Source organism: Polypterus senegalus, chromosome 9 (genome assembly GCF_016835505.1).
Source record: "Polypterus senegalus isolate Bchr_013 chromosome 9, ASM1683550v1, whole genome shotgun sequence".
Taxonomy (NCBI): domain Eukaryota; kingdom Metazoa; phylum Chordata; class Cladistia; order Polypteriformes; family Polypteridae; genus Polypterus; species Polypterus senegalus.
Genome location: NC_053162.1, coordinates 12,979,367 through 13,006,453, shown reverse-complemented (window position 1 = coordinate 13,006,453; position 27,087 = coordinate 12,979,367). Strand labels below are relative to the sequence as shown.

At 37.4% G+C, this 27,087-nt stretch overlaps 1 protein-coding gene across 7 annotated transcripts in view; it reads right to left on the bottom strand.

The window, feature by feature from the left end:
- The window catches only part of dennd1a (DENN/MADD domain containing 1A), a 1,078,084-nt gene that overhangs the window by 698,127 nt on the left and 352,870 nt on the right, over positions 1–27,087 (bottom strand). For all 7 annotated transcript variants that reach the window (XR_005634853.1, XM_039762706.1, XM_039762705.1 and 4 more), the window contains exons 8-9: positions 17,632–17,685; positions 11,259–11,369 (exon numbers count right to left, since the gene is read on the bottom strand). Coding sequence is in view for 6 of the 7 variants with exons in the window: in XM_039762706.1 (XP_039618640.1) it covers positions 11,259–11,369; positions 17,632–17,685 (165 nt within the window). In the remaining variant the exon portion in view is untranslated. The remainder of the gene's footprint in view (positions 1–11,258; positions 11,370–17,631; positions 17,686–27,087) is intronic.

Sequence of the window (27,087 nt, the reverse complement as noted above, 5' to 3'; positions counted from 1 at the left end):
TCAATAAAAAAGGCAGAAGACCATGCAATAATGAAGTTATCCATAGTCACATGGAGCAGTACCAATGAAAGTATGCAAAAATTAATGCAGGATATGTGTAAACTGATACAGAGCAGGTGTTAACAATAGCACCTCACTTTGGAAAAAAAAAGAATGTCTGGAAACTACTTGTAGGGAAAAAAATCTAGATTGTCAATGTTATAATTTGATCTTACAAAGCTAAATAAAATGGATGTTTCTTTTTTTTCCCCTCGAAGACCTTAAGGTTTCAAAGAACATGTATCTTACATAGCATATTACACACATGTCCATAATCGATATGCATTAAAATGTTAAAAGAAACTGAAGAAAAAGACGTCTTTTGTGTAATTCAATGCATTACAATAATATTGACTGAGAAATCATTTAATGTGTTTGAATGAACTTGAAGTAAAATAATGCTGAAAGTTCTTAATATTGACAGAAACCCCTTTTAGTCAAGAGAAAAAGCTTTAATCTTTTGAACGCTCGATAGACTTAAATAGCACCCACACTGTTATCAGCTCGAGCTTACGTAAAACCAGTTCTGAAGGGCTTTTACAGGTTCTTCGGGTATAATTCTTTTTCACATTTCAAAGTATAGATTTTTACACAGCAAAAATGAAGCACAGAAAGAGAAAAAAAATCTACTTTTTAAGCAGTAATATTATAGAGACTTCAATGAAAAACATTAATATTGTTTATATTTAAGACAAAGGTTATCTGATTCTAGCTGAAAACTACCCACCTTCCATAAATGTATGACTAACATCTACCTTTATATATACATACAGAAATGTACACTTTTCACTCAACTCTGACTCAATTAAATATACTCTGCTGATTTTTCTTAGAATTATTCAACTCCATGCTAACACAAGCTGCCAAACAATGGCAGACATCCCATGATCTTTATTGTGTGAGTATTCATTCTTCCCATAACACTAAAATGCAGCATACTTTTTTGATGATGACACCAAAAAGCATTTAATCTGATACCTTATCATAGTTGCATTTCTACGTAAGTGCATAATAATGTGTTCACAATATTTGCTTAACTCAAGGAAAAAAAAACTGAACAGTTAAGAATATAAAAAAAAGGTCAACACCACTATAAACAGGAAAAATATGGCAAACATTGTATGCTTAGTCACCCTGGTATGACTTGAGCCTTCACTAGTGTTGTATAGTTAAGACCCTATCACTCATCATCCATTAAAGAAACGTGAGACTACACCTCAGTGTACCCCAATAAAGTATGTACAGAAATTCAGAGTTAAGAAAACAATAAAATAGATAAGTCAATTTTCTTTGAAGAGTGCTAGAAAGTAAAGTGCCTAATATATGCAACATAGCTAAATGGTAAGAAAGGGATTTAGAGATGCTGCTCGTCATTCAAACTTCCCATTTTACTACACGGGCAATAGGTCTGTGTAGGCTTCATTACCTTGACACCAGAAGGCATGAAATACAGGTGATGAGTGGTACCCTGCCCTATAGCACTTTGCAAAGGGCAGTTAACCAAAGTGAGGAAAACACAGTGTAGGAGTTGATGCTCCAGCTGATAAGGCATACATTTATGTAACAGAACAGAAAGCAGCTACTTCAACCCTCATTAGGTTTAGTTACTAAGGTTAATTGACCAATCATGAAATTTGCCTCATTTTCTTTCTTGTGTTTTGGGTATCATGAGAAGTCAGATTCAATATTCACATTGAATTCTTGTCTGTTAATTAGTTGCTTTGCCACATAAAGATAATGTGTTCTGCTGTCGATCGGTTGTTGGGGGGGAATTGCTTCTGACAGAGATTGACAGCGGTACCCCAGAGGTGGAACTTCCGGTTGGTTCGGGGATTCATTAGCATAAAGCGCGCCGTCTTTGAGAAAGGAGAGGAAGAAGGAGAAAGAGAAAGAAGGAAGAACATTGGATAAAGAAAAGGCAGATCAGCTTTTGCTCTGGCCATGGGAAAAGCCTAGGAGCTCCTATTCGGTCCTGTCTGAAGGTGGATGGTCTTCTGTTTAATACCTGGAAACGATCGTTCCGCTATTACCGACGGACTCGGGTGAGCCATCAAAACGGACTTACTATTACATTAATCATGGCGCAAGTATGACTGTATGTCTTTTATGACGAAGAGGAGATAGGTTGTGTAGTCTGCTATTTTCAGGACTCCTCATCAGCTCGCCGCCGAAGGGAGTATGACAGGGGACTACCTGCGGATCTATTTATTACTTCTGGAACAGGAATTGAAGGGGTGAAAACGGTTTATGGGTAGATACATGTATATGTGTGTGGCGCTGCAAATCAAGGGTTACTTATATTCGGGTGGGGTGATCTATGTGTAGGGGATTGTTTTTCTATTTGTTGTTTATTTTGATGGACTGCAAGTATAAATATGGTTTATTGGTGGCAGTGACCTATAAATGTACTGATATTTGGGGGGTTGTTTTATATGAATAAAGGTGATACGGGAAAAGTATTAAGGTGTGATATTGGCCTAACCTTTTATCATCTGCCTTTAGCTAGGTCAGATATAGTGGTAGCATTACTCGGCGAGTGCTCAAGACAAATTGTTACAGTTGGTGCCCTCTCTGAGGATTAGGAACATATACGTCTTTATATTCCCCGTATTTTGTCTAAATTTACTCTGAGTCACTATGAGTGTGTCTTCGATGCCGCTAGAGTTGGAGGATGCCAGTCCGAATGTATCGCTGTGGGGGGATCCGGTAGCCCGCCGCCACGCCACCGTCAGGACTCCTGCAGGAACCCATGATCTATCTAGTCTGTTACAGTCCATGTATCTGGAAGATCCACCCACACCGGACGAGGAAGACGTCGATGGCAACCCGCTGTTACTCGCGGCGGTTTCCGAACGCCTTGATGCGCTGGACGAAAGAATAACCTCTGTGGCGGAAAGTACAATATCTCGGGAAGAGGGCTCCGCGTCTATGTGGATACAGCGATCGCAGAGCTTAAAGACAACTTCACTGCCCAGCTAGCGGCTATGGAGAGAGAGATTGTGCAGTGTTTACAGCGGCGAGATCGCCAGTGGAAGGAGGAACTGCGTAAAGAGATACGGAAAAGTATTTCCGCGATTAAAATGCCGGCTGCACAGTCAACGCCGGGAGGATCATCGCGCTTATCAATCTCATCGCTTCCTCATGTGCGCGCCGCTTGGAATTTCCCAAGTTTAAAACGGACTATACTTCAGAGGATGTAATTGACTTTTGGAGCGTGGGAAGCTTTTGTGGCTGCTACACGCTGGGCAATGAAGAGCTTATGGGGGTGATAAACACCTCTTTACAAGGTCCAGGTAGAAGCTGGTGGCAAGCTGCCCGACACAAAATTACTGACTGGATTTCTTTTAAACAGGAATTCCTTAATGCTTTCCTGCCTTCCGGATATAAGATGGAACTTGAAGAGCGTCTCCGGTCTATGGTGCAAGCCCCTACACAGTCCATAAGAGATTTTGCTTACGATTATCGGGCTCTGTGTTTGAAGTGGCAACCTGACATGGCAGAGGAAGAGCTGGTATGCCGTATATTAACGCATGCAATCCACGCTTGGCTGGAGGATTGAGGGAGTAGTGACCTCGGTGGAACAGCTGGTGAAGGTGGGTTCTCTTGTGGAACGAGACTGGGCTGCTTCCAAAGAATACTGGAATAAAGTGCAGACTACAAAAAAGGAAGTTCAGTCCGCCAAAGCACCTAAAAAACGAAGCAGCCTAACTGAAGTGGGGGTCTCGGTGGTCCAGGTTCAGACTTCTCTTCTGGTGGTCTCGACTCAGGTGAGGGGATTACACATAGATGCAGTCGTGGATACTGGGAGCCACTTCACTTTAATGAAGAAAAGCTTGTGGAAAAGAATGGCACTACCAGGGGAAAACCTCGAAACAGCAACCTCCGTCAAATTTATTTTGGCTGATGGCACCAAGCATGTGGCCGTGGGTAGGGGTTCATTACCGTTCCACATGGATTTGACCCAATGGCAGGCTGAAGTCTATGTTCTGGAGGACAAGCACTTGACCATTCCATTGCTCCTTGGTTTGGATTTTACTACCTCCATCCGGATGTCTATCCATCTGCATTTGAGAAGCTACTCTATAGATGGGGGTGAAATGAGGCCTTTCTTATCCAAGGCGCAAGATTTGGGATGGTTTAGTCTCAATTTTTATGCTGCTGAGGTAATGACCTCCAAAACCAACTCACTGGCAAGCGTTCTGGAACAACCCATGGAGGTGCAGCCTCTGTTATGTCGATGGTCAGAGGTGTGGACAAAAAAACTGGGTTTGACACGTATAATAACTCATGTTATAAGGACTAAAGATGAGATCCCAGTCGTCATCGGGCATACAGAGTATCCCCCCAGAAGAGGGAGATTATAAGAGCACATTTGGACAAGATGTTGCAGGATGGTGTCCTAGAACCGTCTACTTCACCATGGGCCTCTCCGTAGTCCTTGTCAAAAACGGGATGGGACATATCGTTCTGTGTAGACTACAGGGGTTAAATGCAAAAACCCATCATGATGCTTATCCGATGCCCCTAGTTCAAGAAATCTTGGAAAGTCTGCATGGGGCAAACATCTTTAGCACCCTGGACCTCCGCTGTGGGTATTGGCAGGTGCAGATGGAGGAATATAGCAAACCAAAGACAGCCGTAATTACCCCCGAGGGATTATTCCAATTCAGAGCCATGCCATTCGGGCTAAAGAATGCTGGGGCTAGTTTCCAGCGTCTGATGGAGCAAGTTCTCAAGGGGTTAATTGGGAAAATCTGCTATGTATATATTGATGATATAGTGGTGTTCTCCCCAGCACTGCAACCACATCTGCAACATCTAGAAGTAGTCTTCCAGAGGCTGCAGCAGGCACATCTGACACTAAATGTGGAGAAGTGCTGTTTCCTTCAACACCAGATTAAATTCTTGGGCCATGTGGTATCGGGAAAAGGGGTTGAAGTAGACCCTGAAAAGGTGGTAGCAATTCAGAACTATCCTACCCCCACCGATATTAAAAGTCTACAGAGGTTTCTTGGTCTTGTTGGGTGGTACCACAAATTTATCCCTCGATTGGCGACATAGCTGCACCTTTGCATCACTTGCAGAAGAAGGGTGTTCCATGGGAATGGACAGAGCAATGTCAGGATGCAGTGGAACAATTAAAGGGGGCCCTCCAATCTCCACCCATCCTGGCCCAACCAGATGTTCAACTCACATTTCAAGTTCATACAGATGCCAGCAACATCGGGCTTGGAGCGGTTCTGACCCAAACAAGCGAAGAGGATCAGAGAGTAATTGCTTATGCATCAAGGGCTCTGCATGGGGCTGAGCTAAATTACTCCACCTCGGAAAAAGAATGTTTGGCGGTAGTCTGGGCCGTGGAAAAATGGCCACTTCCTAGAAGGGGTGGAATTCGAGGTCTTCACAGATCATAATGCACTGACTTGGGCTTTTAATCAACCAAGACGTCATCTCGACTGACCAGATGGGTTTTGCCCTCCAAGCTTTCAGTTTCAAGGTATTTTATCAGAAGGGCTGCAATAACATTGTCCCGGATGCGCTGTCCCGGAGTTATTGGATGTCTGGGGATATATGTATGGTAACTACTCATACTCAATGGACAGATCTACCTTTAAGTATGCAGGACCTAGCTCGAGCACAAACCAACTGTCCTGGTGCCAGAAGGTTGGCAAAGATTCTAATGAGATGGGACGGATCGCATACATTTCAAGGACATCCAGGGTGTCCTTTTCCGGTGGTGCCGACCAGTCTCGGAGGATCCAAATGCCAGTTAGTGGTCCCGGAAGAATATGTACCCAACTTCCTTAATTATTACCACGACAGTCCTTTTGGTGGGCATCTTGGGCGAATGAAGACTTTGATGAAGATTCTGGAAGTAGCATGGTGGCCCACCATTCGAAGGGACGTTTGGAGCCATGTGAAATCATGTAAAATCTGTCAACAATTGAAGAACCCCCCTGGTAAGCCAGTAGGATTTCTCCAATCCACGATTACATCTGAACCCGGTGAAATGCTGGGAGTTGATTTAATGGGGCCTTTACCTTCATCCAAAGCCCAAAAGACAGTGCTAATGGTGGTAGTGGACTATTTTTCAAAATGGGTAGAACTCTTTGCTCTCCGGGACGCCAAGGTTCCAAAGATCTGTTCTACGCTCAAAGATGAGATTTTCACCGCTGGGGGTCCCAAAGTATATTGTGTCTGACAGGGGCCCACAATTTACTAGCTCTATGCTTCAGGAACTATATACAGCGTGGGGTATCAAACAGAAACTTACCACGGCTTACCACCCAGAGACAATTTAACGGAAAGAGTGAATAGGACTTTGAAGACTATGGTAGCCTCCTATGTGGGTGAACGACACCAAGATTGGGATAAGTGGCTGCCGGAGCTCCGATTTGCTATCAACACAGCGGTGCATGAGGCCACTGGTGAAACCCCTGCTCGGGTGGCTATCGGACGACAACTCAAAAGTCCCTGGATCGCCTTATCACCCCAGCACCTCTCCCAGATTCAAAGACATACAATACAATTCAGATCCTCGAAAAATTAAAGCAGCAAGTACAACGGAGGTTAGTGAGTGCTACATCCAGACAGGCTAAGTATTATAATGCACGACGGCGAGCGGTACCCTTTGCTGTCGGGGACTTGGTTTGGGTTAGGACACACCCACTCTCCAGTGCTGTCAACAGATTTGCTGCTAAACTAGCCCAAGTGGGGGTCCAGTAAGAATAATAAAACGATTAGGACCGGTTAATTTCCGCATACAAAGGGGTAGTGGTGTAGATGCCATAGTGGAAACAATACATGTGGCCAATATCAAGCCCTACTTTGGACCCGCCGTGCCGCCGACTGGGGGTGGGGATCTATGTAGCGCTGCCACATAAAGATAATGTGTTCTGCTGTCGATCGGTTGTTGGGGGGGAATTGCTTCTGACAGAGATTGACAGCGGTACCCCAGAGGTGGAACTTCCGGTTGGTTCGGGATTCATTAGCATAAAGCGCCGCCTTTGAGAAAGGAGAGGAAGAAGGAGAAAGAGAAAGAAGGAAGAACATTGGATAAAAGAAAAGGCAGATCAGCTTTTGCTCTGGCCATGGGAAAAGCCTAGGAGCTCCTATTCGGTCCTGTCTGAAGGTGGATGGTCTTCTGTTTAATACCTGAAAACGATCGTTCCGCTATTACCGACGGACTCGGGTGAGCCATCAAAACGGACTTACTATTACATTAATCATGGCGCAAGTATGACTGTATGTCTTTTATGACGAAGAGGAGATAGGTTGTGTAGTCTGCTATTTTCAGGACTCCTCATCAGCTCGCCGGCCGTAGCGGGAGTATGACAGGGGACTACCTGGATCTATTTATTACTCTGGAACAGGAATTGAAGGGGTGAAACGGTTTATGGGTAGATACATGTATATGTGTGTGCGCTGCAAATCAAGGGTTACTTATATTCGGGTGGGGTGATCTATGTGTAGGGGATTGTTTTTCTATTTGTTGTTTATTTTGATGGACTGCAAGTATAAATATGGTTTATTGGTGGCAGTGACCTATAAATGTACTGATATTTGGGGGGTTGTTTTATATGAATAAAGGTGATACGGGAAAAGTATTAAGGTGTGATATTGGCCTAACCTTTTATCATCTGCCTTTAGCTAGGTCAGATATAGTGGTAGCATTACTCTCGGGCGAGTGCTCAAGACAAATTGTTACATATATATATATATATATTTATATATACCACACATAATATCTTTCATAAAGAAACTCCATAAAGAAAAAATAAATGATAAAACCCTTAGTAATTCATAAAATGTATGTTATTCATCAGTCCTTCATTACTAAATTAAATCTTACTGTCAGGCAAAATATGGGAGCAAAGAATGGGTTCAAGTGAGACAACCTGGTTCTTAGAGCTCACCGATCGAAAGAGTGATAAAGCAGCCAGCAGTCTTAAAAGTACATATCGTCACATTATTCAAAAGGACCTGAGAGAAATCACAGGAGCATTTTAGGACTGCTAACAAGTGAAATGATTGGTAGGGCAATGTAGGCAGGAACAGTCAAAAATGACTTATAGATGTGGCAATTCAAAGGCAGACTGGCACACTTTCATTGTCACTACAATGCACCAGTCTGTCTCACTCCCTTGGGAATGAAAATAAGCAGAAGCAATGTGAATTTTTCATCTGTGCCCAAATATCCAAATAAACATTTTTCATACTCTTGTGTCTTTTTCTCTCTAAATGTCCAGCATGATACCTTTATTCAATGATGTTCAGGTCCAGGCTGGGCAAGGCACAGGGAATTCTAATTAGACCAAAGCACATAGATATCTATTTTCTACAATAGAGTCTTAGAAAAAAAAAAAGTTGATGAGGACAAGCCATTCTGCTTAACAAAGCTCACCAATCCAATAATTTCTCCAAAATGACATCAATTTGATCATTTATTCTTTGTATCTGCTTCAGTCATGTCATTTCTTAATCACTGTTTGTTTATACTGAAAATATTCAACTCTTTCAATCTTGTATATCTGTAATTAATTTACACCACGTTGAGGAGATGTTTTCACTTTGATATTTTAGTCTTTACTGTTGATCAGTCTCAAAGAGACAAATAACATCCACTGTGCTGCAATGTTGTAGAAATATGGACATAAAATGGGAGTTAATACTTTCATAGGCATATCACATGTACTCACTAACTGCCTTAAGAAATCATGAATTGTTTGTTGACAGTCACTAAGGACCTCCTTGTGGTCCTTTGTATAAGTAAGGCTAGGTAATCGCAGGTACTTGCTTCAGAGACTGCAAAGCAACACATATATTTTAGATACAGTATTAGTTGTGGACATTAAAAGATACCACAACAACTAATGTATTCAGCTACATTACAGTGAATCCCTTTACACAGCAATACTTTGACATTTCCTCCACGTATCTAACCCACATCAGCGTGTTTCTCTTTCCCTACATGATTTTGAAAACACAGAGGAATATGATAGGATATAGGTGATAGAAAGGGGCACTTGATTACCTAAATGACATATCAACTGGCCTTCAACTCATCCTAGAAGTAAGAGAAATGCAACATATCTTTGTGTTGCCAACACTTCTGGACAGGTCTTCCTTTCTTCTGTCTAGTATCACTGAACACATATAATTCCTCAAGGAATTTTTTTTTCAATGCTTACTATACTCAAGAAATGCCTCTTTATGTAGGAGGAAGAAGTGCTCTTTAAGACACAACTCTATTCTCTGAGAAAGGCACCCTATTAATCCAAGGTAAATAATATATATGCTACATAATTTAATAAAAGATCTGCTTTGACTCTAAGATCCTCCAATAAGCCAGATGTCTGTGAGGTCATTATCCAAAGGTAAAGTTTCTAGGTAAGGAGATAATGATTTTTTATATAGATAAATGCTGCTATAATTTCCTTCAAATTTGGATCATTTTATTTGATAAATAAAAGGTACAATTCATTAGCGCAGAGATATAATACACAAAGGCTGTAAGTTGACCTAGAAATTACAAGACTGCATATATTTTTTACATACTGTACATTAAGTATGTGAAGGTTTGTGTCAGTTTACATCTGCAAATTTAAAGTAAAATTAGGTAAAGCTTATCCTAAGAGTAAAAAAAAGTTGGAGGCATAATATTTTGGCCATTTAGCCATATCATGACGTTTCCAATCTTCTTTTTGATTTGATATACTTTTCTAATGCTTAAGGGGAAAAAGTTTCTTTGCATGTCCTTTTTTCTGTAACCTTTACCTTTCAAAAACTATATTGTCTGGGCTTAAGAAATATTTAATCATTATGTCACTTTTTTTTTGTCACAACTGAAGTGTTCTTGATGGTAAAACTGCTTAACCAGATCACATTTGTGAGCATTTAGAATCTTGTGAAACATTATTGGTCTGCTTTCTGAATATCTTAAATTAGTGAGATTGTACTATAATTAAGGCACATAGTATTTGGTAGCACATAAATGTCAGGGTACTGAAAAGCTAAAATAAAAAGGGTGTTATGAATTTATTCCCAGAAGTTCAACACTTTAATGGTTTTTCCACATCATCTCCAAAATGATTAAGAAATTTTGCAAATGATTATTACTTTTTTGTTTAATGTCCACTCCATGAGAATTTTGCCCAAAATGTAAAACAGATTGCTGAGTGCATCATTAATCTCATCATTGCTAGCTAAGCGCTGTTTTCAAAGAGCACATTTCCCTGGAAGAAAATGGAAATCATTCATGCTCACTTAAACAGCAAGCCAAACACCAAAAGAACAGTAAACTTTGGAATGGCAAGTGTATTCCTCACATTCTAATACAGTATTTGTTGATTTTTTGTGTTTTTCTAAATTCACTGAAAGACTGGCAGGTTATTATTACACAATTTTATTAATCAATTCATAACCTTTTTATTGATTTCTGGTTTCAGCTCATTTATAACAGGTGTTGCATTGTCAGTTTTGAAAACTATTGTATAGTAACCCCATGGAAAAGCAAAAAAAATGATAAAATGCTAACTGCAATGACATAACTAATCTCTTTTCATTTTAAACAATTTAAATTTTGGAAAAACTGTGTCCATCATGAGCTTAATCTGCTCTTTTGAACCATATCTATCTACCACATAGACTTTCAAATTTTTATATCTTGAAGAGGAAATACATATAGCACATAAAATCAATGATCCAAAATTAGAAAAGAAAATAAAGTAATAACACAGAAGTCATCCTAGATAGAGGAATAATGATTAAATAAGAACAAATGATTTTGCTTGCCTCCTTGCAAAAGAGATCTTGTCTTTCAGCCACAGTGACAACAGGCTTTATAATGAACAGAATTTAATGCGTGAGAGGGTGACTTTTTGCACTATGACCAAAATGTTTTTTTTTTTTTGTTTTTTTTTTATCCTCTCTTCAAATAAAAACACCACAATCGTAACAGGCAACAAATGAAGGTGAAAGAAAGGAAATAAAAAGAATGAAAGAAACCATCTTTGAATGTGTGGAAGGTTCAAAGACTTGAGCACTCACCACAATCTACAAATCATTTAAGCATTAGTCCATGTTGTGAATGAAATGAGTCACAAAAACGAATCTCACAAAGAGACCAGCAAAGCACAGCTCATTACCCAGCTGATACTCTAAAGTGTTGCCATACATTCCATACCTTCTCTTAATGAATGAGACAGAGATCTACTTACAGTGCTTAGTTTGCTACAGCAGATGAGGATTCGACGTTCATAAAGCATACTAGCATAGAGATGAAGCATGTTATTGACATCTACTGCTACAAAATATTCTGTTAGGTTTCTCTGTAAAGAAAGGAAATATGAGTTATTAATAAAGGCATCAAACAGACATTTTTCTACACACCATATGCTAATTTTATTACAGCTTCAGAGGAAGCTTGTGAATAAATAATTCAATATACATTTGAATTCGAAAATGATAATCAGTTTGAGTTTCCTTATTTACTAAAAGTACTTTAAACAAGGATAAATGTGTATTTAGACAAACTCTTTACAAGCATATAGAATAACTGCAGTAAAATGAAAAGGAAAATTTAATTGTTCACTCTCTTTCTTCCCAACTAAGTATAACCTTTCACACCTAAACTGTGAAGTACAGCTGAAAATGATCAAATACACTGTCTGTTAACAATTCTTTATCACTTTTCAAAGCAATCAGTCAAACTCCCACCACCCCAAAATATCCTAAGCATTTTTTAAATCTACACAGCATGTGTATAAAACTGTTCAACTGACAAAATAAATATACAGCAACACAGTACTGGAATAAGCAGATTCAGAAAATGAATTAATCATTTCAACAGTATCTACTTTCTTCTACAACTGTCTGTGAATCATGCCAAAGTTACCTGTGAAACAATCACAGTTTTGCTGTTTTTAAACCACTTCTGATCAGCAGCTGGCAACCTGCAACATCTGTGGTGAATACTCTTTATGTGTAATATCTGTTAGAGTTAAGAGCTGCTATCTTTTCTTTTTTGATTTTTAAAAACATCCTGCATTTGTGATAAACAACCATATTAAACTAAAACAACTAGTGAGATTTTTTTTCTCGCTTTAAAATTCAGTTCTTATGTCTAGATATTGTATATAAATTAAATAATACATGTTTTGATTTGCCTCATATGTTGTTTAATTCTTGTTATCTCATATTCCTAACAGTAGCTCAGATACTTCATTACATTACTCTGATATGGTGTCTTCTTACTGGCAATCAAAATGACTCTCGTTGTAGTATCCTGCTTAACATTTAGCTAAACAGAAGCCTTTCACTAATGGTAGTGATAAATAAAAACAAAAAAAGTTGCAATATGTGTTATTGGTATACTGTATATCATCAACATAGTAAGGACAAACACTAAGGTTTCTTATCTTGATTGGTGTGAAATCAGAAGTACTGCATTTTATTGATTCTTTAATAACACAATACTGCTATCTAGTACTACTGATCAGATTCAGATACAAAATGCTCAGGTCATGTTTTAGCTGAGAATGTGTAGGTCATTCTGTTAATCACAGCATTACAGGAAAGAGTGCTGAAAATCAGCAACTCCTGCAGCTCTATACAGGGAGGTCCAGATCTAATTATGCAACTCTTAATGCAATGCAAGAAAACAATACAATTTCGGGTGATTGGCGTTACCAGTCCGGTCAAACATTTCGTTGATTTGGGAGATCGTGTTCCTATGCACTGCAGGCGGTCCAAATTCCTCCAACATCCTGCATTGCACGTTGTTATAGTGTAATGAAAATTGCATAATTAGATCTGGACCACACTATACAATAGGACTGGACTCCCTTCAACTAACAGGAGTCGATTTACATTAAATTTCACTTTCTTCAATTATACAGGTTGATATAGGTCATTATTCTTTTCTGCCAAACAGAAGACAGTGAGAATTTGGTGAGGTTCAAACTTTAGCTATTGCTATCTTAAATAGTTGGAGTATTCACATGCTTCTTGTGGGTATTTTGCTCATTCTTAGCTACAACAGCAATATAGCTCAGCAAGCAAAAGCAAAAAAATCAAAATAAATATCTTTTACATGTACCCAAAATCTCAACAGTGTTTAACATATCTTTATGTGTATGACAGTTCAATAAATAAGTAAATCAGCAAGTTAGCTCCAACAGCAAATTACATATGAAAATACACCTTAGTAAATTACATTCTAAGCTCAATTTTGTTTTGACAGTCCTACTATAAAAACAAGGGTTAATCTAACAAGGACCCAGCGAAGACTAGCTGATGTGTTTACCACGTACCATAACTGAGTATTCCTGGTTTTACAAAGATCCATTTCCATGAAAAAAGATTTTTGTGTGCTTGAGTTAAGCGTTTTCCTTATTGCAAATAACAGATTGACAACATGGATATGAATTCAACTAAAAATACGAAAAATAGAATATCAAATTGAAATATATTGCAAAGCTGCAGTATATTACAACACTTATCATACTGTAAAAAAAAAAAAAAAAGAAATATTGTATTTTGACCTGAGCACTGCAAGGGTATCATATTGCTTAATACAACATATAATCCAAATGCAAATTTAGACGATACTTCTTATACTCTGCTATGGTATTTATGAAATTTCACAAATCATTTATCTCATGCTTTTTTATTTGTTGCACTTGAAAAAATCCAACATGAGAGAGCGCTTACTGTGTGATTAACTAAAATGAGACATGGTTCCACGTCACCTTCTATAATATTCTTATAAACAGGTATAACTAAACAAATGCCTTCCAAATGATTTCAACATTAAGGCTTTTGTTCTATGCAACAGACAGTAACATAAATAATGCTCATAGTCACTTTTTTATATTTGATTCCAAGTTTAGGCATTATGATCACCCATGTTTCTTGATGTCATCTAAACACTAGTAACAAAAAAAGGACTAGCAGTGTTTGAAAATGTGCAAAGGAACATTGCAATAAAATTCTGTCAGTAACTCTGTCTCATATAAATCAGCGCACTCTTCATATTAATACATAGGTTACTGAAGTTCCTTCCTATACACGCAAGACTGGATGAGTAGAGTCATCTAACTTTTGTAATAGTAAAGAACTGACAAGCCACTGGGGACAGTTGATATGTAAAATCTCAATGGCCACAAGTTTTGTGTAGGGTGGCATACTTCAACCCACACATTGTATAGTAGAGTTGCTGGCCTCCACTGGAGTAACACTGTGTTGTCCCATTGGACCATCAACTGGGAAGCCTTATTACATTAACACCTAAATTAACAATTCTGAATGAATTACTACCACAATATTTAATATTTGTACAGTATATGAAAGAATGCTTTCAATGTGCAAATCAATAACAAAGTAAGGAGAGGAAATCTTTCCTTTCTTCATCAAGAGTATGTATTACTATCACTACTGTCATTTGTTTGAATCAGATTAAAAAAATAAGAGTTGTTAATTGTATGTTTTGTTGATATCATGAATTGGCAGGAAATACACCTACAAGTATAAAATCAAGGCTGTGCATAAGGACTGTCAAGTTTAACTCATTGGATGTTTATTTGGTTTAGTATTGAAAAGTTTTCAATCTTTATACACTTAAGTAAAAACTATTGTTAGACGTTTACTGCATATTGGTTTTAACCAATTGTTAGTAACATAAAGCATCTGTCAAGACTACAGAACTATTTGTGATTTGTTTTCTCCTTTGAGTATGTCTTCCAGGAGCAACCATATACTGCTTTCCATTTGCTATCATCACAGCAGAGTTATACAAGCTGGAGGAAAAGATAAAAAAAATCCAACTGAATTGGTATAAAACTGTAGTCATTTAATTATTTAACAAACAGGTAAAACAACATCATTTTATTGATTATAAATTACACATGAAGGCACGTGAAAAATATTACTTAACTGGTGGGAATGCCCAGCTGACACTCAGGTTGGAAAAAAGTGAGTTTCCTTTTATTGTTTATCAATTAATTTAACATTCGAATAAAAGTCAAACTGGCATTACTAATGAATAAATTATGGTTGCAATGGATTACTTAAGAGTGCCCTATGATACACAATGTTTTTCTTTTCGCCATTAGGAACAAGAATGTGTAAATTCTTTCCTGGTCTTACTCTAGAACAGATAATGCATAGCTGACTATGTGAAAAGCAGGGCTCTTTGAGGTAAACTCCAGTAACTTTAAGTGATTGTCCCTGCACTTTATTTATGAACACCACAAAAGGACAGGATGTACTGGAAATTGAAGTTTGTTGAATTTGAAAGGCAGTTCATTGGAAATCACAGGTATACGTAGAATGAAAATGTCCTTCTTTTCCAATTCCAGTTAGAATAGTAGCCTCGATTTCATGTGGATGATGTGACAGTTACCACATTTTTCACAACCTTGATTATAATTTTTTCCGAATTAAATTAAAATTTACTGTCTTAGGGTTTTACGTTTTTCCCAGTTGATTCTGGGGTTCATCAGGGGTCTGTTCTGCTCCTACTCTGTTCAATGCTTGTATGAACTGGGTGTTGGGCATCTGTTGGTGAAGAAAGAATCATGGATCTTGACTTTGCTGACTATGCTGTGATCTTCGTGGAGTCAATGGATGCTATGATTGGGGCGCTCGAGAAACTAAGCGAGGAGTGTCTGGGCTTGCAAGTGTCCTGGATAAAAACCAAGATCCAGACCTTTAATGACCTCTTGGGCACAGCGATCAGCAGTGTGTCTGTTGCGAAGAGAGTGTTGACCTTGTCGAGAGGTTTCCTTACCTTGGCAGTGACATTCATGTCTCTGGTGACTCTTCCTATGAAGTCAGTAGACGGATTGGGAGAGTATGGGGGCTCATGAGGTCGCTGGAAAGGGGTGTGTGGCGCTCACAATATCTATGCAAAAGGACGAAGGTCCAAGTCTTTAGAGTCCTGGTGCTTCATGTCTTGCTATATGGTTGCGAGACAAGGATGCTATCCAGTGACCTGAGACAAAGACTGGACTCCTTTGGTACTATGTCTCTCCAGAAAATCCTTGGGTACCGTTGATTTGACTTTGTGTCGAATGAGTGATTGCTCATGGAGTTCCGAATGAGGCACATTGCCTGCATTGTGAGGGAGCGTCAGTTATGGCACTACGGTCATGTGGTGCATTTCCCCAAGGGTGATCCAGCTCATAAGATCCTCATTGTTGGGGACCCGAGTGGCTGGACAAGGCCAAAGGGTCGCCCACGTAACACCTGGCTGCAGCAGATAGAGGGTGGGACAGGACCGCGTGTCTGCCTGGGGGGTTGCCAACCAGGATCCTGAGTGAGGATGTTTCGTCCTGTAGTGGGTGCAGCAACGCACTGTACCAGTGCACACTCCCCAACTTGACTTGACTTGCTAATTACAGATAGTGCTAATTGTAAAGGCTACACATCATTATGCCTTAGAAAATAATGGAACAAATATTGAGTCTGAATTATAAACATAGAAAACAAATCATTCCTAGATCCAAAGACTGACAAACAGATATACATACAGTCTGTGACCCACTCAGAACAATCATTTCAATCACCACCCCAAGTGTATTTTCTCCTGCAGTTTTTGTAGTTGAGATTTCAGTGACTGAGTTTACTAGCAGGTTTTGCAGTAGGAGAGCAATTGAAAAAGCCTCCTTAAATGCAAAATAACAATCACTGACAAAGGCTATTGAGGAAGAGTTCATGGTCTCAGGTCGCTAAATCAGAGGAAGGCCAAAGGGGGGAAAAAAAGTCCAGCATCCTGAATTATAAAACTGAGAGTCAAGTACTAATAGGTTGTTACTAGGCAACATAAAACAATGAAGTTAAGTGTAAAACTGGTTGTTGCAAGAACAATCTAAAACAGTAATCATATAAAATTTACTGGGCAAACTATACATAACATACTCACTATTTTCAGCTCTTGAAACTAGAAGCTAATGTTTGCTCTTTGGGAGCTTCTTGCTCCATGAATACAACCTTAATCGTACTTATTATGGAAACGTAATACTGCGCTTCCTATTAACTGAAAGTCTACTTGTCTTCACTGATTTGCAAGCACTAGAATTAAAAGCATTCTAACTGTCATAGTAGATAGTGAGTGAATATATATAATAAAAAAAAAGAAGTGATCGCAAATGGAGGTGGGTGCTCAGACGGATGAGAAAGCATGTTCTTAGCACTACCATCACTATTGAAAAGAGGTGGTCAAAGAGAGGCAAACAAATATAAAGATAAATCACAGGATGAATTTAAAACAGACATTATTATGGTTTAATGTTGTAACCAAGCCACACTGTTTACCAGATCATACTTCTCTCCTGATATATTTTTTTTTAAACTGTTCAGGAAAAATTGGTTTCTGAGGTGTCTTAAAATTTGTAGCCTTGAAGAGATTATGTTGATTTTATAGGTTCTATCAGCAATAAACAAACTAAACATTTATATAATGCACTCCCAACATTATATGTCATTGTATGGATGGAAAATTCATTTAATGCATAATATAAATGACAGATTTGTGATGGGTATGAACCAAAAGATCAAGTTTTTACCATTATATTTAAAGACACTACTTACATTTTCTGGTATACTTGGGAGTTCTCTAATGTCAGGCACAGTAAAATAGGAATGCTGAAAAGTAATAATAAAAAGTTATCAAAAAATCTCCAACTTATGATTAAATCACACAGGTTTAATTAGCCTGCTTACACTAATAAAATATTACCAATAAGAATTCAAATGGCTAAAAGGTAACTGAAAAATCAAATGCTATGACAATGCTTAATTGGAATATGCTGTACAAGTTATACAATTAGGTTTTTGATTAGCATAGGGTATTGTCACTTGCAAAGTACTGTAGATCTGAAATCTAGTATGAATGGACTAATTAACAACATGTTTCATTGTTGCCTGGAGTTTTCATCTGTTTCATGGAATGAACCTACTAATGCATGATGTATGTAATAAACGTATTTCAGCTGCTTATTATCATATTGACTGCATACTGCTGCACAAATACTTTGGAAATTACTCTCACTTTTTTCATCTTAGGAGTAAGTTATTTTACATAAAACTAAACTAACTACTAAATATAAGTAGTTTATCTCAAGTGTTATTTTGTAGGTTGATGTGGTGATTACCCAACATTTTGCTTGACAACTCATATTCAAAAACCTGTATTTTTTTTGCTTGCCAGCTTGCTGAATGTTAGAAGTGGAAAAGAAAAATATCCTTTAAGATTCTGAATAAAATCTGGATGCCTTTTTATACCAAGAATGGTATGGGGAAACATCTATTGCAGTACAGTGGAACCTCGGTTCACGACCATAATTCATTCCAAAACTCCGGCCGTAAACCGATTTGGTCGTGAACCGAAGTAATTTGCCCCATAGAATTGTATGTAAATACAATTAATCCGTTCCAGACCGTACAAACTGTACGTAAATATATATTTTTTTAAAAGATCTTTAAGCACAAATATAGTTAATCACACCATAGAATGCACAGCGTAACAGTAAACTAAACGTAAAAAAATTGAACAACACTGTGAAAAACCTTGAACAACAGAGAAAACTAACACTGCAAGAGTACGCGCTATAGCGCTACGAACCACTCACTAAAAACACTTTTTTCTAATGAGTTTTAAGCACAGTGAAAAAATGAACATTTGAAAAATCCATAATTTAATAAACCACCAAAAAAGTAACATTGCAAAAATGCACATTACGAACCAATCGCTGTAAAGAGAAGTGTAGGGGAGGTTAAAATCCAATAGAAAAAAGTCTTCATTAAATACAACGAGGTTAAAACAATGCTCAGATCTATATCTTTAAAAACAAGCCTGGTGCATTCTTTAACTGCCTTCTTGGTCTTATGTGTTCAGCCGTCTCTCTTGTATGTGTGTGTTTCTCTCTCTCTCTCTCTCTCTGCACAGGGAGAGACTGAAATCATCAGCACACACAAACCGAAAGGGAAACTGGCTTGTTCGTATACCGAGTCTGTGGTTGTGAACAGATGCAAAAGTTTGGCGTACTTTTTGGTCGTAAACCGATTTTTGTACGCGTTCCGAGACGTTCATGAACCGTGGTTCCACTGTATGCGCAACTTTTAAATGCTTTAAATTTATTAACATTTTTATCAGTTCTATTGGATTCAAACCTTTGCAGGGGACCAGTCAGGTAATTTGTTTAGTTTAAAAACCTCCTTAAGTACAGTAAAATAAAAATAACAACTAAACACACAATTCCTTACTTAATGAGACCAGTAGGCCTACTTGCAGCATTTTATAACTTTAATGCAATACGATTTCTAAGCAAGAAAATTAATGGATGTAAATCTCACTTCTAGAACTTTTTCTTAAGTTTTGATTAACACGAAAAATACAATTTTACATTTTTTTTGAAGGTGTCACACACACCCAATTGGCATACAATCTCAGGGCTGATCTGTTAGTAATATCACTCTGGAATAAGAACTGGCACTGTAACCTAATGCCTCTCCTTTCCTTTTGCCTTCAGAGAGGATGATCATTGGGGCGAGGAGCAGTAGTGTCACTTCCGGTCCCAGCAACCTAAACTTGCCCCTTCCTGCCAGAAGCCATTTTAATAAAGCCACCACCACAACATTCTAGTCAATGGATTGTCGTCTGGAAAGATGTATCGCAAGAGCGTCAATAGCTAATTTCTTTTCTAAAAGCCTTAATTCAAGATCTTCAGTTATACGGGCTTCACCTGTGATGCCCCTGCCCTTCATATGGTCTCTCTCTGTTGTCACAGTGTTCCCTCATCAAACATTGCACATTTTTATGTTGATGAACAACAATATACTGATCCAAAACATACATTGTTAAATATATCAATGACAATTATCAATGCTTCTGAAATAGAAAACACCACAATAATATGAAGAGCTCAAGGATAGCACGGTTTTATTTAAAGAAAATACCATGGATTTTATAATCATGTCATACCGTGCAACATAACTGTTTTTTTTTTTGCTTTAATCCTAATTTACGGGGAGAAACTATAGGAGAAACTAAATGCTGCCCAGGTTATTTTTGGACAACAGTGTACAGCAGTTCTGAAAGACTCAGTGGTGATCCAATCCCTATGAAAGAAGAAGAGGAGTGGAGTAAGGGAGGAGACTTTTTGCACAAAACGAAGAGGGATATGCAGTGGTGACTTATGAAGCAAGCAAATGGTTAAGTAAGGCTGCATTAAACCACAGGCTGTTGAGTTACCTCATATAATGTATATCAGATAAGTCAAACTGAACCAAACATGAAAAAGTGTGGAGTCACTACTTTTAGAAAAGGACATTTCAATGTGACTGATCCATAATTCATAACTTTAAGCAGTTGTAATAGTCACACATTGTGATACATGCTAGTATAATCTTAAAAGATTAATGCTATCTATCCTGTTTATGCCTGATACCAGTTCAGAGAGTGACTTCACAGACCGTACAATTAGTTTGTTTTTGTCCAACTGCAAAATAACAATCTTCCTTTAATTTTTCTACTTACTGTACATAAAATCAATACTAGAATACATGTTTATTTTAATTACAAAATATAAGTATCTTTTTACCAGCATTTTAATCATAACCTCTGCAATAAAATTATGAATACATTCTCACTGAACTTTAAATCACTGGCCTTATGAAATAAGTCCTAACCCAATGCACAAATCAAAAATGGCTAAAAATCTTAAATTTAACTTTCTGTCTGCCTTAAGAGACACAAATCAAAACATAATACTTGGCATATACAAATAGCCACTACAAGCAGTTTTGTCATAATTTTAGTTCTTAATATTTAAATAGAAAATAAACTGTTGGATTAAGAAGGCCTGATGACACAGCTTTCTAGTTTCCCATTCTACAGTGTTAAACTCCATAGCAGACAGAAGTTAAGAAGCTAATTGGCAGAAGATCTAATAGTGAGAGGATACTCATTCCACACTGTGAAAGTAAAATATAAGAATGCAAAATCTGCATCAGAACCACCGTATAGAGAATGCATAGTATGCAGGCAAGCCATGGTAGAATGTTTTCTCTTTGAAGGAAGAAAATTAGAAATAAGATGCAGCAGGTAGTGAAGAGCACAGCATGTGCAGGGAACTTAAGAGATAATCAGAATCCTAGCAGGAATGGGGTACAAGTGGATGACATCAATTCAGAAGTTTAAGAAGGGACAACATACATAAAGTGGCCTCAGTATTCTGGATAATCTGAAAAGGTCAGATAGCAGAGAGCCTCAACAGCGGGATGCTATTTTAGTAGGCTACCCAATGAGAACAAGAGCTTAAACAAAAAAGTTGAGTGGCAGTGTTAATGCATTTAATTGCTAAGGTAGGTCAAAACAGAAATTTAACACTGGTCTTAACTGAAAAATCTTAGAGATTTAACACAATTTTTTTTTACATTTGTTAATACTTTAAAAACTATTATTGGTTGGTGGGACATGTCTTTCCTTAAGGAAACCAAACCCTTATGGTGGATATGTGGGGGCTTAATTCAGGGGACTACAAATTCTAAAAGGCAATTAAATTTGAAAGATTAAATTCAAAGGCATCAATAACATTAATCAAGTAATCATTTTTGTATATACTTGAGGAATCAGGTGAAAGGTCAACTGAAAAGGTGTTATGGGAAAGTGGAATAATCTACTGAAGAGAGATCAAATGGATACCGATAACTTTTTAATGTCATTTGGAGATTGGATATTTGGAAAACACCTAACAATTAGCCAAAGAGTAGAGCTTAATAGACCAAAATTACTTTTCTCATTTGCAAATTTCTAGATTTATTTTTCTATATTTTTGTTTTAACAGGTGCAAATTAAACACACGGAGACAAATCTCGGACACAACTTTTTAATCTATATGTGGAGTTAGGATGAATTGAAAGCACAAAATTTCCCCAGTATTACAAAGGCATGTAATTTGGTATGTAACATTACAGCGTGGCTGAAAATTCAAAGTAATGCTCTTCTTCCTGTCCACTACTTAAATGGGGTAAAGCAAGAGCAAAGAGAAAATAAAAACAATTTCTGAAATACTGTACTAGCATATTAAGCAATGTCTCTGCAAAACGGATCCACTGCCAAGGTATATGGGACACATAAATAGTGAACGTTATGGGTGGAATGCAAAACGATAACAACCTCACAAGCAAAATATTTTTCTCTGCATTTCAACATTAGATTTCTTAAATAAGTAACGCATTTATTTAATGAAAAATATAGATATACAAATCTTGTCGTGTGAAATAAAAAAACTACAGTGACCATCAAAGAAACCACACAGGACACACTATTAGGTTTTATAAAGATGCCAGGCACCCGTCTTTAATGGTGTAAAATTTTTCCTTTTTCTACAGTGATTTTATTACAATCAGTCCAATATAGTAAGTTCCTGGCCACAGTGTTTAAACAAGAGACACAGAATTCCTGCAACCTCACGTTCTCCTGTGGCTAGCGCTGTTCTGGTGTGTACTCTACTTTGTCACTTGTCTCCTTGTGACTTCTTCAGTGCTCTTCAGCTGCACACACTTTTTGCTCCTGTGGCCCTGCCTCCACTATTTTGGTGCTTACTTCATCCTGCTTCTGTCAGACTTCTGTCCTATTTGCCCTTTATTTAAGAAAATAAGCTGCTGGAGGGCAGGGGAAGTCAGCCTTACACTCATTTTGAATATTTAAAAAAAGTTTACATTTAAATTAAATCCCAGGCCACAGAAATTGAATTCATCTAAGAATGTGCTGCACAAATATAGAGTAAGAAACAGAGGGAGTGTGAAAACAGCAGGCAGCCAAGAAAGCCAAGGAGAATCAGCATCCAAATGTTTATTAATTAAGTTGTCAATGTACATAAACAATTAATAAAAAAACAGACCGTATATGTGTGTATAAAAACACACATAAATAGAGAAAAACATAAAAGCACTTTTGTTTATGTTCAGTTATTACTACATACACAGGCACACAATAGTTGTGTGGTTTCTCTCAGATGATAAATCGTACCTTAACTACTCAATCCAAGCAGGCTCACAGCAACAGCGCAGCTCAGTGAAACAAAGCCGTCCCTAAGCACCTCTTTGATATCTTTTCTTGCTTCACTGCCCATGAAATGTCTGAAACAAGGGCAAACCGGCAGCATTCCTTTAAACCACTGGTACGAAACAGCTGAAATATCCCATCAGAATGTAAGTGCCTATGAGACAGCCTGCCCTTTGGGGTCAGGCAAACATGCTGTTTCTACTAAAGTTCTATTGAGCAGCAATGGGTTATCTCCACAACTAGCCAATGACCTGGCAGGCCCAAACCCCTGCTACCTGTCGACTGACATTAGAGAGGGGACTGGTGAACATAAGCTCCTTGCAGTTGGAGGTTAGAAGAATAAAAGAAAATCAAAGTGTGATGTGAACTTTGTTGGCTGCAACACTGGCTTTAGACAGAGCAATTAAAGAATGTGATTTTATGAACCTGACAAGCTACATATAATGAGGGACTGGTCAAACTAAATTGTACCATTTACTGTGCTAAGTGAAGACATCCAAGTAAATTCAGATGAAGAGAAATCTTGGAACAGATGCCATATTCAAGAGAGCAATACTGGTTGCTTTTTGCTCAATACACTTTAACAAAATGTTTTCTGGTCTAATATATACCTCTATTAAATCAAACAAAAATACTGCCTCTTTCTGCCTTAAATTTGAATAAAAGCTGCCCTTTACATTTTTAAGTCCAATATCTTCTAAAGCCAGCCGGCAAGGCCAATCACTCCCCACCAGAAGTCACAAGAGACAATGTAAAAGAAAACAAAGAAACTCCAAGCTGCATTGAAAATGGCTGGCTCTGTACCGGAGCACTGACAAAGAACAGCTAAGTAAAGAGGCTTCAGCTGTACTCCGAAATAAAAGCCACCATAAACCTGCTTTCACTGAGGACTGGCATATACTACTACCCCTCTCATAGTTGTTTTGTTTCTTTTCTTACTTCCCAGCACAAATGGTTTTAAATGAAACATGTAAATCAATACAAAATTTGCCTGATGATCTCAGTAAATTCACTGAAAATAATATTAATAATGATCAAAATAATATACACATATATTATGTATTTATAGAGTGAATATGTACAAACACAAATAGAGCAAATAAACAAAAGTGAACATTTCCATTTATTTTATTCATACTTTAAAAAGTAACATTTTAAAAATATAAAACCTTTTAAGCACATATCAAATAAATCAGAGAACTCCGGGTTACAACAGCACAAAATTCTATTTTAAATAAAAAATTGCACATTTTACTCAATGTTCTTGATATTGGTTTTAAACCAATAAATGGTGAGGAATACCAAAATAATTCACAAATCACTATTTTCCATAACAATCAGAAAACAAAAAAACCTATGAAATATAAAAAAAGTCAGTGAAGAACTGGTTGCTATACTCAATAAATTACTTTAAATTTTGATTATTTTACATTTCACTTACTTATTTACTGTAAATAGTGAATAATTATTGTATTAATTTTATAAAATTAAATACAACATTGGATCAGTGAACAAAATATTGTGATTCAATAAATAATTAATTGCATACTGAATGCATCCACTTTGTACTTATGGCAACATGACAAATTCAATAATCTAATCTTATAACACAGCAAGTAATCTCAATTGATTGCCTAGAAGTTACATCTGCTGATGCTCCACCGAGGATCTAATAGATTTGTTGTTTTAAACAATAATAATAAGAATCAGTATCTGGTGGTACTGATGGTTAGGCATTTAGCCTTAAGTTATTAGAATTTTATTTATAAATAAAACAGTTAATAAAGTACCTAAGCAGGCTTTCAACTGTACTGCTGGTGAAAGTATTGGTGCAGTTTTAGAAATTACACTAATCCTAAATATAATGAAATTAAGAAGAGTTCTGGGTTAATGAAAACAGATAAAACAGGAGTGTAAATAATAAACTGTCAGTTTTAGACAACTTCTTTGGAAGGTGGAGATTAGCTTAAAAAATAAAACACTTCATAATATACATTATACACTGCATATAAAGAATCTGTTATAAATAGCATTGCATCATTACAGTCCGCCAGCCAGACTGAAAGTCAATAATTTGTTAAACATGTTATTGTATTACACGATCACTGTTGAGCTCTATACACGTTTAAAATGTTTAAAGCACTTCTTTGATTACAATGAGTTTACATTTTCTAACAAATATGTTAAAAGAGATGCAAACAATAAGCATTTTCAAAAGGATTACAAAATTTGTTATCTTGTTTGAAGTCTTTACACATAATCCATATGAAGTGCACAGCATATTCAGATGGAAAAACAAAACCACCAGCAAAAATAGGCAATAAAAACAAATACCGTTGTAGTGAATGTGATGTCTTAAATGGTATTTGATTGTTTTGAATCAAATGTCATACAAATATGAATTTAAATTATTTCAAGCGAATTTACAAAAATGATTCATAAGAGATTCAGTGGTAACAGATTAACAAATCACATGAATGTCTCATCATGGGACTTGTACATATACAACAAAAAAGGTTTATAAAATGCTTGAAATGGCTGTTAAGTGCTGTACAAAACTTCAGAAGATACATTGTGTGAGCAATTTGTGAAATAAATATTGAAATGCATTGCAAAATATTTGCAGAAAAATCACTTATTTTGAACAGATTACAGTGGAACCTCGGTTTGTGAGCATAATTCATTCTGGAAACGTGCTCGCAGTCCAAAGCACTCATATATCAAAGTGAATTTCCCAATAAGAAATCATGGAAACTCAGATGATTCATTCCACAACCCAAAACTATTCATATAAAAATTATTAATACAAAATATAAAGTAAAAATACATAAAACAAATTAACCTGCACTTTACCTTTAAAAAGAATCATAGCTGGTGTGAGTGAGTTTCTAAACCCTTGTGTGATTCCACCCAACGGAACGACACGCTGAAGAGTGTTCCAAAGCAATCGCAGTCTCCCAGCGCTGTAGCAGTTTGCCGTATAAGCGTATCCAAAAATATCGCAGACATGCTATAAGCGCCTGCAGTCGATGGGCGATACAAGGAACATTATAAAGATCCCGCTACAATAAATAACCGCGCTGTTGCTGTTTCAAACTGAATAACGCTGGTGTTGTTAAAGTACTAAGACTCAGCTTCATGTTTTGGGGAGCAAGACGGGGACTCGCACTTCACAGCGCACACACACACACAGTCACAATGCTGTAGTAAACAGTATACGCTCGTACGGATGTTGACTATATGAGTGAGGTATGCAGACTCAGACGGAGTCTGATATATACTAATAAAAGGCAAAGCCCTCACTGACTGACTCACTCATTACTAATTCTCCAACTTCCCGTGTAGGTAGAAGGCTAAAATTTAGCAGGCTCATTCCTTACAGCTTACTTACAAAAGTTGGGCAGGTATTTCGAAATTCTACGCGTAATGGTCATAACTGGAACCTATTTTTTCGTCCATATACTGTAATAGGCTGCAGCTCAATGGCCGTGGGAGGCATAGTTGCGTGCCACATCATCACGCCTCCCACGTAATTGAGTGCCTGCCCATATAAGGTAAATATTCGCGGGTGAAGGACTGTGCTTAGCATATTCATAAGTAAAAAATATCTGAATCAAAAACTGATGTTAATTATATTTTGTCCATGAATACTTATTAAATAATTCCAAATAGTCTGTCCGCTTCCTTTCATAGCTTTTCCGATGGTTGTGCTGCTTCCAGACATGTATTTTTGTATTAAAGCATTTAACCAATCACATTTCAGCCATCATTTCTTGTCAGGCAGAGAGGCCTTCACAATCCGTTGTATAGCCACTCTAACACAGAATAAATGTCGATTAACCTGTTGCTTCAACCAATCAGATTTTGAGATGGTGTCAGGTACAGCCCTCTAGCAGGCGTACGGCAACGTCACCATATTCAGACCCATTGATTAGATAGAAGCCGCAGGTTCAACTTTCAGCATTAGCTTTGATGGC